This window comes from Ranitomeya imitator, chromosome 1 (genome assembly GCF_032444005.1).
Source record: "Ranitomeya imitator isolate aRanImi1 chromosome 1, aRanImi1.pri, whole genome shotgun sequence".
NCBI lineage: Eukaryota > Metazoa > Chordata > Amphibia > Anura > Dendrobatidae > Ranitomeya > Ranitomeya imitator.
Window position 1 is genome coordinate 834,065,521 of NC_091282.1, and position 14,429 is coordinate 834,079,949.

The window sequence follows — 14,429 nt, forward strand, 5'->3', positions numbered from 1 at the left end:
AGTCTATGAACAAAGATGTCTGAGAAAACACCATACCGAGAGTTTCCTATGCAAATGTTAGTGACACAATACAGACTGAAACACTTTGTATGTACTGTAAATACATTCATATTTTACAATAAAATTAACTAACCTCTGGCCACAGATTCTTAACAACCACCTTAAAAATTCTGAGCATAAAACCATACTAGCCCTGGTAAATATTTTTTGTCACACCTGTCCTAGTGGAATAGGTGACTTACCTCTGGTTCCATTTCTGTTTAATTTTTGAAGTGAATCAATTTGCTGCAAATGACATTTTTTGGAAAAAAAAAATCGACAAAGCTGGCGATGTCTAGTTCATCTCTTCTCATGACTATCATATATCTCATATCGTATTGGTAGATAATGAATGTTTTCTGTTATGACCTGGTGGTTAGGAGCACCCGGAACGACCTGATAGTTAAACTCACACAGGACAAGCTCTGGGATGTGGGAGCTCTGCTGACCGCAACCCCTAATCCGGATTTGGGCTCTTCAAATACATCCCAGTAATCTGATAAAAACTCAGGGACTTCAGAAGGAGTGGAAGACGAAATTGACAACAATGGAACATCACCATGTACCCCCTGACAACCCCAGCCGGACACAGACATAGATTTCCAATCCAACACTGGATTATGGACCTGTAGCCATGGCAACCCCAAAACGACCACATCATGCAGATTATGCAACACCAAAAAGCGAATATCCTCCTGATGTGCAGGAGCCATGCACATGGTCAATTGAGTCCAGTACTGAGGCTTATTCTTGGCGAAAGGTGTAGCATCAATTCCTCTCAATGGAATAGGATACTGCAAGGGCTCCAAGAAAAAACCACAGTGCCTGGCAAACTCCAAGTCCATCAAATTCAGGGCAGCGCCTGAATCCACAAATGCCATAACAGAATAGGACGACAGAGAGCAAATCAGAGTAACGGACAAAAGAAATTTAGACTGTACCGTACCAATGGTGGCAGACCTAGCGAACCGCTTAGTGCGCTTAGGACAATCGGAGATAGCATGAGTGGATTCACCACAGTAAAAACACAGCCCATTCCGACGTCTGTGTTCTTGCCGTTCAGCTCTGGTCAAAGATCTATCACATTGCATAGGCTCAGGTCTATGCTCAGAGAATACCGCCAAATGGTGCACAGCTTTGCGCTAACGCAAGCGCCGATCGATCTGAATGGCCAAGGACATAGACTCATTCAGACCAGCAGGCGTGGGAAATCCCACCATGACATCCTTAAGGGCTTCAGAAAGACCCTTTCTGAAAATTGCCGCCAGGGCACTCTCATTCCACTGAGTAAGCACAGACCACTTTCTAAACTTCTGACAGTACACCTCCGCTTCATCCTGACCCTGACACAAAGCCAGCAAGATTTTCTCTGCCTGATCCACTGAACTTGGTTCATCACCAAGCAATCCAAGCGCCAGAAAAAACGCATCAACATCACGCAATGCAGGATCTCCTGGCGCAAGGGAAAATGCCCAGTCTTGAGGGTCACCACGCAACAAAGAAATAATAATTTTCACTTGTTGAACGGGGTCACCAGAGGAGCGGGGTTTCAAAGCCAGAAACAGTTTACAATTATTTTTGAAATTCAGGAACTTAGATCTATCCCCAGAAAATAAATCAGGAATAGGAATTCTAGGCTCTAACATCGGATTCTGAACCACAAAATCTTGAATGTTTTGTACCCTTGCAGTGAGATGATCCACACAAGAGGACAGACCTTGAATGTCCATATCTACACCTGTGTCCTGAACCACCCGGAGGTTAAGGGGAAAAGAAAGACAAAACACAGTGCAAAGAAAAAAAAATGGTCTCAGAACTTCTCTTATCCCTCTATTGAGATGCATTAATACTTTGGGCAAGCTGTACTGTTATGACCTGGTGGTTAGGAGCACCCGGAACGACCTGATAGTTAAACTCACACAGGACAAGCTCTGGGATGTGGGAGCTCTGCTAACCGCAACCCCTAATCCTATCACAACAACTAGAAATAGCCGTGGAGCGTTCCTGACACTCCCTAGACGCCTCTTCACAACCTAAGAGCTAACTAGCCCTAGAGATAGAAAATAAAGCCTACCTTGCCTCAGAGAAATTCCCCAAAGGAAAAGGCAGCCCCCCACATATATTGACTGTGAGTAAAGATGAAAGTCACAAACGCAGAAATAAAACAGGTTTCAGCAAAGGGAGGCCAGACTTACTAAACAGACAGAGGATAGGAAAGGTATCTTTGCGGTCAGCACAAAAAACTACAAAAGACCACGCAGAGTGTGCAAAAAGACCTCCGCACCGACTAACGGTGCGGAGAGGCCACTCTGCATCCCAGAGCTTCCAGCTAGCAAGGCAAAATCATGAAATCCAGCTGGACAAGGAAACAATGAACAAATAATAACTAGCAGGAACTTAGCTTCTGCTGGAGTAGACAGGTCACCAGAAAGATCCAAGAGCGAACTGAACCAATGCAGGAACATTGACAGCTGGCATGGAACAACGATCTGAGTGGAGTTAAATAGAGCAGCCAGCCAAAGGATAAACCACGTCACCTGTGGAAGGAACCTCAGAAGCAGCAGCTCCACTCACAACCACCAGAGGGAGTCCATGGACAGAACTCGCCGAAGTACCATTCATGACCACAGGAGGGAGTTCGATAACATAATTCACAACAGTTTTCATGGAACAGCATAGTATTGTGGCTATCCTTTTTTGATGAGTCACTTCAACGTATTTCTAATGTAATATGTAATGATAAAGTAGGGTGATATAGAACTTTCCAAGAGGTTTAAATGGAACTTGTCACCCCGTTTTTTAAAGATTAGATAAAAATAGTGTGAAATAGGGGCAGAGCTGGGCTTTACATTAGTGCCTTTTTGGTGCCTTTATTTCCCCATTAGGCTGCCGAAATACCTTTGTGAAGTGGCCGTTTTGTCCTGTCACTCAAGTTGGTCAGGTCGGATGGGCGTGGTCAAATAGCGGTTCCTCTGCCACCTCTTGCGTTTCCCTGCGCAATTTAGTTGGCGTTGTGTTTAGCGCCTGCGCAGTAACGTCTAATTTGGCGCCTGCGCATTATGCTTTGCCCAACTGTGGGCATAGCATAATTTACATCACTGCGCATGCGCGGGTCGTAACTTTAGCCTGGGTGCCCCGGAAGTGATCATATGGGCATAGTGTTTATCTGGATGCCGGTAAAATTTTCTCAGCCCGAACTGCGAGCGATTTTGGCACCAAACTTACGCTCGCAGTTCGGGCTGAGAAAATTTTACCGGCATCCAGAAAAACACTATGCCCATATGATCACTTCTGGGGCACCCAGGCTAAAGTTACGACCCGCGCATGCGCAGTGATGTAAATTATGCTATGCCCACAGTTGGGCAAAGCATAATGCACAGGCGCCAGAGGCGAATTCACTGCGCAACTGCTAAGAAAGAGCGCGATCTGTGCGATTCACAGATCGCGTTTACGACAGACACGCCGAGAAGCAGGGGGGAGGAACCGCTATTTGACCACGCCCATCCGACCTGACCAACTTGAGTGACAGGACAAAACGGCCACTTCACAAAGGTATTTCGGTAGCCTAACGGGGGAATAAAGGCACCAAAAAGGCACTAATGTAAAGCCCAGCTCTGCCCCTATTTCACACTATTTTTATCTAATCTTTAAAAAACGGGTGACAGGATCCCTTTAATTATCTTTCTTACATTATTTTTATAGTCTGTTTATACCTGAGATATCGCTTCTTGTAAGTTTCCAAATCTTTTGAAAAATAAATAGTCAGCCTTCAAATGGATGGGACATGTTGTACGGGATGGATCCACACTTCTCTTGGTTCTAAGTACAGACTCTTCCTACATGGGGATCAAAAAATTACAAACTGTATGTAAAAGAAATTTAGCCATTTATGAAAATACTAAAATCTTGGTTTGCTTCAAGTGTAAACATTTTAGTGATCAATAGCAAGATACAGATGAAACAATAGTTAACATTAAAGATGATGAGCCATTACTCACTGTCTCACTAGTAACTACTAAACAGTGCGCTATTAATCTATGCTATGTTATTCTAAATGAAGAATCTAAATTTTCATAAAAAACAGTAAACTAATTGCTCAGTACAGTAGCAGAAGTATTGAAAAAAAATAATTTCTAACCTTTGTTTTCCACTTCATTTTCTCCAAAAATTCATATTTCTTCAAAGCCAGATCAAATGACTTTACATCTTTCATAAGGGAGTAGTCTAAAAATACAAGTATATAAGAGTTAATGGCAATTTGATATGAAAATATTATATTAGTTACATAGATGCATGGCTAACATGATTGAAAAATAAAGATATACTGTATATCCTTCAACTTTAAGAGCTGAAAGCCGATCGAGATACAACTATAATTAATGAACCAATCTGCCATAAAAAAAGCTATTTTTTCCTCCTGATCCCAAGTGTCGATAAACTGGATTAAAGTTCTCACACATTTATTTAAAGAGGCTGTGCCATGACAGACAATTTGCTGTTAAAAGGTTCTAAACAAATATAAATGTTCATAAAAAATGTTTAAAGTGAATAATTTGAATAATAAACACCTTTTTCTATGTTCTCTGGTTCACTTGTGTGACCTTCATGTCCTTCATGTCGTAGTGAATAGGAAAGCTTGTGGGAGGAATTACAAGAAGACCCATGTGACATCAGCTGCCTCTCCTTCATTGGCTCAGTGCCACATCACTGCCGCTCTAGTCACCTTCCCCACTGTGGTGGTCAAATAGGCCCCTACTACATTCCAGCTTCACAGTAATCCACTCTTCTTGTTTGTGCTCAGTATTTCATCTCTGAAAAAACACTCCCCTGTCTAACACTTAGAAATCTACGGGTCTGCCCGTAGAAGCTCACTAGAGCGAAACGATCGTCGTCATAGGAACCTCAGGTTCTCCCTGCTGTATCCTGCTTTTTTAACATGAAGCCTCAATAAAGGACAGACTTTTTGCACAGATGGTGAGTGCTCGTTTTCTTGTTTATTGCACTATACCAATATAAATGCTCGCCACCCGGGCGTAGAACGGGTTCAATAGCTAGTATATATATATACATACATACATACACACACAGTTATGGCCAAAAGTATTGACACCCCTGCAATTCTGTAAGTTTCTTCCTGAAAATGATTGCAATCACAAATTCTTTGGTATTATTATCTTCATTTAATTTGTCTTAAATGAGAAACAAACAGAAGAGAATGAAGCAAAAAGCAAAACATTGATCATTTCACAAAAAACTACAAAAATGGGCCAGACAAAAGTATTGGCACCCTCAGCCTAATACTTGGTTGCACAACCTTTAGCCAAAATAACTGCGACCAACCGCTTCCAGTAACCATCAATGAGTTTCTTACAATGCTCCGCTGGAATTTTAGACCATTCTTCTTTGGCAAACTGCTCCAGGTCCCTGATATTTGAAGGGTGCCTTCTCCAAACTGCCATTTTTAGATCTCTCCACAGGTGTTCTATGCCGCAGGGGTCCCCAACTCCAGTCCTCAAGGCCCACCAACATGTCATGTTTTCAGGATTTCCTTAGTCTTGCCCAGGTAATAATTGCATCACCTGTGCAATGCAAAGGAAATCCTGAAAACATGACCTGTTGGTGGGCCTTGAGGACTGGAGTTGGGGACCCCTGTTCTATGGGATTCAGGTCTGGACTCATTGCTGGCCACCTTAGAAGTCTCCAGTGCTTTCTCTCAAACCATTTTCTAGTGCTTTTTAAAGTGTGTTTTGGGTCATTGTCCTGCTGGAAGACCCATGACCTCTGAGGGAGACCCAGCTTTCTCACACTGGGTCCTACATTATGCTGCAAAATTTGTTGGTAGTCTTCAGACTTCATAATGGCATGCACACGGTCAAGCAGTCCAGTGCCAGAGGCAGCAAAGCAACCCCAGAGCATCAGGGAACCTCCGCCATGTTTGACTATAGGGACCATTTTTTTTTCTTTGAATGCCTCTTTTTTCTGCTGTAAACTGTATGTTGATGCCTTTGCCCAAAAAAGCTCTACTTTTGTCTCATCTGATCAGAGAACATTCTTCCAAAACATTTTAGGCATTTTCAGGTAAGTTTTGGCAAAGTCCAGCCTTTTATGTCTCGGGGTAAGAAGTGGGGTCTTCCTGGGTCTCTTACCATACAGTCCTTTTAATTCAGACGCCAATGGATAGTACGGGTTGACACTGTTGTACCCTTGGACTGCAGGGCAGCTTGAACTTGTTTGGATGTTAGTCGAGGTTCTTTATCCAACATCCGCACAATCTTGCGTTGAAATCTCTTGTCAATTTTTCTTTTCCATCCACATCTAGGGAGGTTAGCCACAGTGCCATGGGCTTTAAACTTCGTGATGACACTGCGCACGGTAGACACAGGAACATTCAGGTCTTTGGAGATGGACTTGTAGCTTTGAGATTGCTCATCCTTCCTCACAATTTGGTTTCTCAAGTCCTCAGACAGTTCTTTGGTCTTCTTTCTTTTCTCCATGCTCAATGTGGTACACACAAGGACACAGGACAGAGGTTGAGTCAACTTTAATCCATGTCAACTGGCTGCAAGTGTGATTTAGTTATTGCCAACACCTGTTAGGTTCCACAGGTAAGTTACAGGTGCTGTTAATTACACAAATTAGAGAAGCATCGCATGATTTTTCGAACAGTGCCAATACTTTTGTGTACCCCCTTTTTATGTTTGGTGTGGAATTACCGTATATCCAATTTGGCTTTAGGACAATTCTTTTTGTGTTTTTTCATTGAAGACAAATTAAATGAAGATAATAATAACAAAGAATTTGTGTTTGCAATCATTTTCAGGAAGAAACTGAGTATTATCTGACAGAATTGCAGGGGTGTCAATACTTTTGGCCACAGCTGTATATATATGCATGTAATGCACACACAATGTTTTCCAGTGTCGCAGTCTGAGCATGGATTCAGGTCTCCTGACCCAAGGTGTGCACCTTGCATGTTTTTTTTACCACTAAACCAAATGGTAAACCAACCACATGGTGCAGATTTTAAAATCCGCAATATATCAGTTAAGTTAGGGAACTCTTTTTAAGCATGCAAATATCGGCTTTAAGTCTCCTCATCTCGGCATGCTTAGCATGTCTATCTCTGCAAGGAGAAACGATACTTCTTGGATAACGGTCTGACGCCTCTCACTCAGCCAAACCAGATCTCCGCTTTGCACTGACTAGGGACAGTACCCCGAAACACAGTGTCTGCAAATTGAGATTCTGGTTTGGCTATTATTCTAAGTCCTGTGACAAGGCTTGCTAAAGGGTAGACATTGACTGTTAGGATTGCTACCTTCCAATAGGTGGCACTAGAGTTCTAGTTCTCTTCCTCTCTGAAGAGACAATTTGCATAATAAGCATGCAAACAATGGCACAGAGTGGGATGCAGGCACTTGGGGCATGACAAGTGTTTTGTGCCCTCTAAGAGCAAATTTATACAAGCTGAAAAAAGCATTTCTAGAAACACTTGTTTCCAAATTATGAACTTTTTTAAAGAGGTCTGTGTGGTGACAGTTATCACACGTACCAGAGACATGTTCACACACATGCTCATTACAATCTATGGGGCTGCGCACATGTCCATGTGACCCACACATAGATAAGTCTGTTTGTTCCGGCAGCACGGAAATCAATGCGTCCCGCACATGTGTACATAGATGACATTATTGTGTGACATCAGTGTGCCACATTCCAGACTAGAATGCAAAATAGAAATTACATATGATTAGGTGTTAGATGTGCATAGATACATACAGATGGCTAAATAGATATCAGTGAAATATATAATTAGTGTCTTACATCTGTAGTTTACTGAACTTGTTAATAAATTAGTTAAAAAAATGACTTGGGGCTACCCCCCCCCCTTTTTGATAATTATTAAAGGTAAAGCAGAAGCAGAAGGCTAATATTAACAGGCTGGGAAGGTCCCTGGTTACTGGGCCCTTCCCAGAATGAAAATACCAGCTTACAGCTGCCCCAGAATGGGCGCATAACATTAGATGCACCAATTCTAGTGCTTTGCCCGGATCTTTGCTTACTGCCCTGATATGGTGGCAATCAGGGTAATGGTAGCTGGGGTTGATGTCAGTTGGCGTCAAGCCCTGGGGTTAGTAATGGAGAGATATCTATCAGACACCCCTATTACTATCCCAGTAATAAAAAATAAAAAATCACTCACAAAAAGCTCTCTATTTGAATAAAGACTGCCCCACCCTATCCCTCATTCACCAATTTATTGAAAAAAAGCGAAGGCCTTAGTTTTCCCAATCAGGATTACAGTATACTTGTTGCTTATGATATTTGAATACCTTGTAGTATATATGATTCTTCAGTAAGAATCTGATTCTATTGAGCTGGTGGCAGGCTCTTTTTGATAGTATTGCAGAATATATGGCGTTATACCGTAAATTTTACTTGCACTTTTTTTGACACTTGCACTTTTTGCACCACTGCACTTTTATATAAAATGTGATTCTTTGCAATTCACAGCTGTCATCAACCCCAATACCATTATCCCAATTGCCACTGCACTAGAGCAATCGGGAAGAGCCAGGCAAAGTGTCAGAATTGGCACATCTAATGTGATGCTCAACTTCTGAGACAGTTGTGGTCTGGTATTTTTGTCTGGGTAGGGATCAATAACCATGAACCTTCCCAGTCTGATATATAAGCCTGCAGGTGTCTGCTTTACCTTGGCTGGATATCAAATATACATTGTTTTTTTTCAATTACTTATTTATTAAGTTAATACAAGTGCAGTAAACTACATATGCATGCCACTAATTATATATCTTATGGATATCTATCTATCTACCCCATATCTATCTATTTATACCTTTGTACATCTATTCTAACATACCAAAGAGAGACAAAAACGTATGCGTGAAAAAGCGGCAAAAAAGCAAATAAAAACACAGGGAAAAATGCAAGTGAGTGAGGTGTGGGATTCAAGTGGAAGTTCAGCTGTGTGAAAGCCTAAACAATCACTGATCATGGGAATGTACCAATTACAGCCAGGAAAGGGACTCATGCATGGCGCTCGAGCACCCGCGATACTCGATTGAGTAACAAGCATACCCATGCACACCGACGCTCAGTTGAGTATTGAGCTGTGACGAGCACGCTCGGTCATGACTAGTTAGAATTTAAAAAAATATATATTGGTCACTTTTTTAATCTCGGGATCGCTCTCCCAGCAATTCTGTGTCTTGTCTCACAGAATTGTAAGTGAGAGAATAGGCAGGGAGCAGGGGAGTAATGGGAGGACTTACAAGGAATGGAAAGGAAAGGAATATTGTCCTCTGCCTGTGTGTTGATATTCTGTACTTAACCCTGCCATCACATGACTTATAAATATTCATTTCTCTAATTAACTGCAGGATAGTGCTCCTCCCCACTGCCTGTATGTTGACTTTCAGTACTTTGTCTAGCTGTGCTTTACATGCAGCGTATGAATATTCACTTCACTCACTAACTGAAGGGTAGTGTTCCTCCCAACTGCCTGTGTTGACTTTCAGTACTTTGCCCAGCTGTGCTTTACATGCAGCTTATGAATATTCACTTCGCTCATTAACTGAAGGGTAGTGCTCCTCCCAACTGCCTGTGTTGACTTTCAGTACTTTGCCCAGCTGTGCTTTGCATGCAGCTTATGAATATTCACTTCGCTCATTAACTGAAGGGTAGTGCTTCTCCCTGCTGCCTGTGTGTTGTCTTTCTGCACCTTATCTTCTCCAGTAGTAGAGAGTACCACCTGTTATTTTTTAAACTTGTTTGACAATTTCTGTCGTTAGTAGCACTGGGCTGGGGATCACTTATAATATTAATTTCTGCCACATACTCCTGTGTATGAAATCTTATATACCAGACCACATACACACCCTAACAACAAATTGTGGGGTGCCAAGATGTAGCAAAATAGTTCAGTGCACACATATATGACAACCAATAAAGGCCAAAAGCACCAGAAGAACCAAAAATATATATATACTAGATGGCAGCCCGATTCTAAAGAATCGGGAGTCTAGAATCCATATATACTTTATTTATTCAAATGTAAGAATAATACAATTAATAAATAATAGTAAGAAAGAACAAAAATAATAGGCAGTATATGGAGAAAACACCAAACAAAAGTTCAAAATTGGTGTGAAAATGTCACTGAACCACTTCACAACTAAATATATATAGTTTTGGTAAATGGTATTATCATTTTTTTGACGAAATTCGGCAGGAGCTTGAAGAGCAACGTCACTGGGCCCGCCTCCACGCAGTAGAAACTTGCTGTGAGGTAAAAATTCAAAAATCACACCAAAATGGCGGGCGGAGTGTGTCACAGTACGGCACGTTTCTGATTGGTCGCTCGCAGCAGGCGGCAACCAATCAGACACTGGACACTGTTGACGTCACTTATATCCGGACATTAGCTCCGGACATTAGCTCCGGACATTAGCTCCGGACATTAGCTCCGGACAGGAAGTTGGCACAAATTGCAGGAAGTAGTATTCTAGGCAATTATATATTAGATATTTTTTTTTTTTAAGTGACAACTTTATTAAACTTAGAAATAATACAAGTATAAAGGATAGAAATGACAGGGAGATGACAAAAACTCACCACAATGGTGGCAGAGCAGTCCCCAGCAGGCAATCAAACCCAATTAATGAGTATACAAATCGTCAGCTCAAAAAGTGCCAGTTCATCGTGCAAAAATTCATAGAAATGTGCACATATACCGTACTGTAATTGTACACACACCAATTGTAAGAGATGCAATGGACACCACAGACTATCATCAAAAGTGCCAAACCAAGACATACACATGAAAATAGAGCATGACCAGTAACAAAAAGTAACAAACAGATTACCTGAGGGACCACACCGCCACCCGCCCCAACGCGCGTTTCGGCTACGTGCCTTCTTCCGGCAATTATATATGCACATTTCTATGAATTTTTGCACGATGCACTGACACTTTTGGAGCTGACTATTTGTATACTCATTAATTGGGTTTGATTGCCTGTTGGGGACTGCTCTGCCACCATTGTGGTGAGTTTTTGTCGTCTCCCTGTCATCTCTATCCTTTATACTTGTTGTATTTCTAAGTTTAATAAAGTTGTTACTTTAAAAAGAAAAAACATTTTTGGTTCTTCTGGTGCTTTTGGCCTTTAATGGTTATCATACTCCTGTGTATGTAACCCCTTAAACATTTTTTTCCCATTTTTTTTCTATAATAAAAAACACAAAAGAGGTTGCTCTATTTGCCTTTTACATGCAGTTTGCTTCTGGCTTCCTGAATCAATTCATGTGAACCCTGAAGCTAAGCTTCAGTAAATGGGTGGAAATGACAAGCTATGTGGAGTTTATGGGCAGAAAAGCAGAGACACATTTCAGTGTTGAAGGATATCTAATTCTTGTCAGATCTATAGCAAAGTGGTAGATAGTTATGCTGCCTTAAGCTTTGTAATAAAAGGTTTGTCACTTTGGTTAATTAAATGGTGATTCAGGACAAGCTCGTAACAAATACCGTACTCTTTTAATTAGATGACATCATAGTGAAAGAATTACATATTTAGATATACTGAATAATATATATCCACATTTGTGGAGTAAAGTGCTCTTTTTTAGTGACTTCTGTATTTCTGCCTTAGGGTACCGTTACACAGTGGCATTTTGATCGCTACGACGGCACGATTTGTGACGTTCCAGCGATATATCCGTGACGTTACAGCGATCTCGCTGTGTCTGACACGCTCCTACGATCAGGGACCCCACTGAGAATCGTACGTCGTAGCAGATCGTTTGAAACTTTCTTTCGTCGTCTAGTGTCCCGCTGTGGCGGCATGATCGCATGGTGTAACAAAGGTGTGCACGATATTGTATACGATGTGCGCATAGTAACCAACGGCTTCTACATCGCACATACGTCATGAAATTATCGCTCCAGCGTCGTACATTGCAAAGTGTGACAGCAGTCTACGATGCTGGAGCGATATTGTTACGACGCTGGAGCGTCACGGATCGTGCCGTCGTAGCGATCAAAATGTCCCTGTGTGACGGTACCCTTACTCTCTATATGTTTTATCTCACTTTTTAAGTTGACTTTCTACACCATGCTCCATACAGTTATGCAAATTGGATTAAACTCTCATAAAGTTGTAATTTCTGTTTTTTCAAATGAACTCCAAGATGGTATTGTGTCTCGGGGCTCTATGGATCACTGAAATCAATCTCAAACACCTGTGATAATTAGTTCGCCATGTGAATCCAATTAAAGGAAAACTATTTAAAGGGAACCTGTCACCCCGTTTTTTTCAGTAGGAGATAAAAAATACCGTTAAATAGGGCCTGAGCTGTGCTTTACAATAGGGTATTTTTTGTCCCCTGATTCCCTACCTATGCTGCCAAAATACCTTACAAAAGTGGCATTTTTTGCCTGTCAATCAGGCTGGTCAGGTCAGATGGGCGTGGTCACAGCGCTGTTTCTCCCCCACATCTTGCTTATGTTCCTGTTGGTGGCGTAGTGCTTCTCACATGCGCAAGTGCTGAATGCACTGCGCAGCTGTAGAAAAAGAGCGCACTCGCCGCTATTCAGCGGTTTCTCGGTGGGCGCGGCCATCTTCCTGAGGCCGCGCATGCGCAGATGGAGTCTCCTGCTTCCCGGGGCTTCAGCAAAATGGCCGCGGGATGCCGCGCGTGCGCAGATGGACATCGCGGCGGCCATTTTCCTGAAGCCGAGTTCGAATCTCGGCTTCAGGAAAATGGCCGCCGCGATGTCCATCTGCGCACGCGCGGCATCCCGCGGCCATTTTCCTGAAGCCCTGGGAAGCAGGAGACTCCATCTGCGCACGCGCGGCCTCAGGAAGATGGCCGCGCCCACCGAGAAACCGCTGAATAGCGGCGAGCGTGCTCTTTTTCTACAGCTGCGCAGTGCATTCGGCACTTGCGCATGCGAGAAGCACTACGCCACCAACGGGAACATAAGCAAGATGTGGGGGAGAAACAGCGCTGTGACCACGCCCATCTGACCTGACCAGCCTGATTGACAGGCGAAAAAGTCCACTTTTGTAAGGTATTTCGGCAGCATAGGTAGGGAATCAGGGGACAAAAAATACCCTATTGTAAAGCACAGCTCAGGCTCTATTTAACGGTATTTTTATCTCCTACTGAAAAAACGGGGTGACAGGTTCCCTTTAAGAAGGCCCATTCCACATTACGAAGCAGGCCACAGGTTTCAAACATTAAAGAATGGGATAGAAAAAGTACCCTTTTGCTGCCAAAAAGCATTATGGGAAAGAAAAAGAACCTTTCTGTTGGCGAAAAGCGTCAAGTAGTGTAATGCCTTGGACAAGGCATAAAAACATGAGATATATTTTATAATAACTTACTCTTGATCATCGTACTGTCAAGAGATCTGTGGCTGATGCAGAGCACAAATGGGTTTGTGCAGATGAAGCCATTATGAGGAAGGTTTCTGCCAGACAAATTCATTAGATATAGGGAGCAGCTGCTAAAATACCATCACACAGCAGCAGACAGGTTTTTGAAGCTGATGGTGCCTAGAGTCACGCGAACCTCAATGATCCTCCAGGAGCTTGCAGTTGTGACTAAATCTACTATTCAGCCACCCCTAAGCAGTGCACACAAGCAGAAATGGTTGCAGGGGACTCAGACATATAGCGCTACATGTGCTCTTAGACTTAGTTTGAAACCAAAGAAGGGGTCCAATCTTAACATGTAACTTGAGTTGTCAAGATGTTTTTAAATGTGATGCCACAAATTCAACAAATGACCATTATTTGTTCTTTACAACCTATAAACTGTCTGTTAAAATTGTTGTGCATAATAATTTGTAACATTACATTTTTTTTTTTTTAATTAGTTTTGAAGAAAATACTATTACCAATGGGAGGTTTGTTCAATAAATAATAATTTGATTTATATTAAAACAATTGATGATTTGAATATTATGCTGACTCATTTGCACTGACCTTATAAAAAAATCAGAGAAAAATAGCATTTGCATATTTTTGCATATAATTTGGAACGCTGCGTATATTGTCTTTTTGTTTCAACAAGTTTGCTTATCCAGATGTTTTAGACTTTTACCAAATTGTGCATTTTGTTTTATGCATCTCTCTCCAGTCCCTGCCAATGTAAGGTTCTGGAGAAATTTTAATTTTTTGATTCTTCAAATGATGTTCGACTTTTTGTGCTGAAAAGTCTCAAAAGCCAGTTTGAGACCAAAAGTAAAGAGTTCTTTTAATTTTATACTAAATTCATGAACTGTGTGCGCCATTTTGGTGAAAAATATGTCCGCGAATACCACAAGATAAAAAAAGAAAAGTGACTTCAGTACTTCACAAATG

General features: G+C 41.8%; 1 protein-coding gene across 4 annotated transcripts in view; it reads right to left on the minus strand.

Annotated features, from left to right (window-relative positions):
* The window catches only part of LOC138650175 (disintegrin and metalloproteinase domain-containing protein 10-like), a 196,252-nt gene that overhangs the window by 133,119 nt on the left and 48,704 nt on the right, over nucleotides 1-14,429 (minus strand). For all 4 annotated transcript variants that reach the window (XM_069740618.1, XM_069740619.1, XM_069740617.1 and 1 more), the window contains 2 exons: nucleotides 4,178-4,263; nucleotides 3,753-3,875 (listed from right to left, as the gene is read on the minus strand). In XM_069740618.1, the coding sequence (XP_069596719.1) occupies nucleotides 3,753-3,875; nucleotides 4,178-4,263 (209 nt within the window). The remainder of the gene's footprint in view (nucleotides 1-3,752; nucleotides 3,876-4,177; nucleotides 4,264-14,429) is intronic.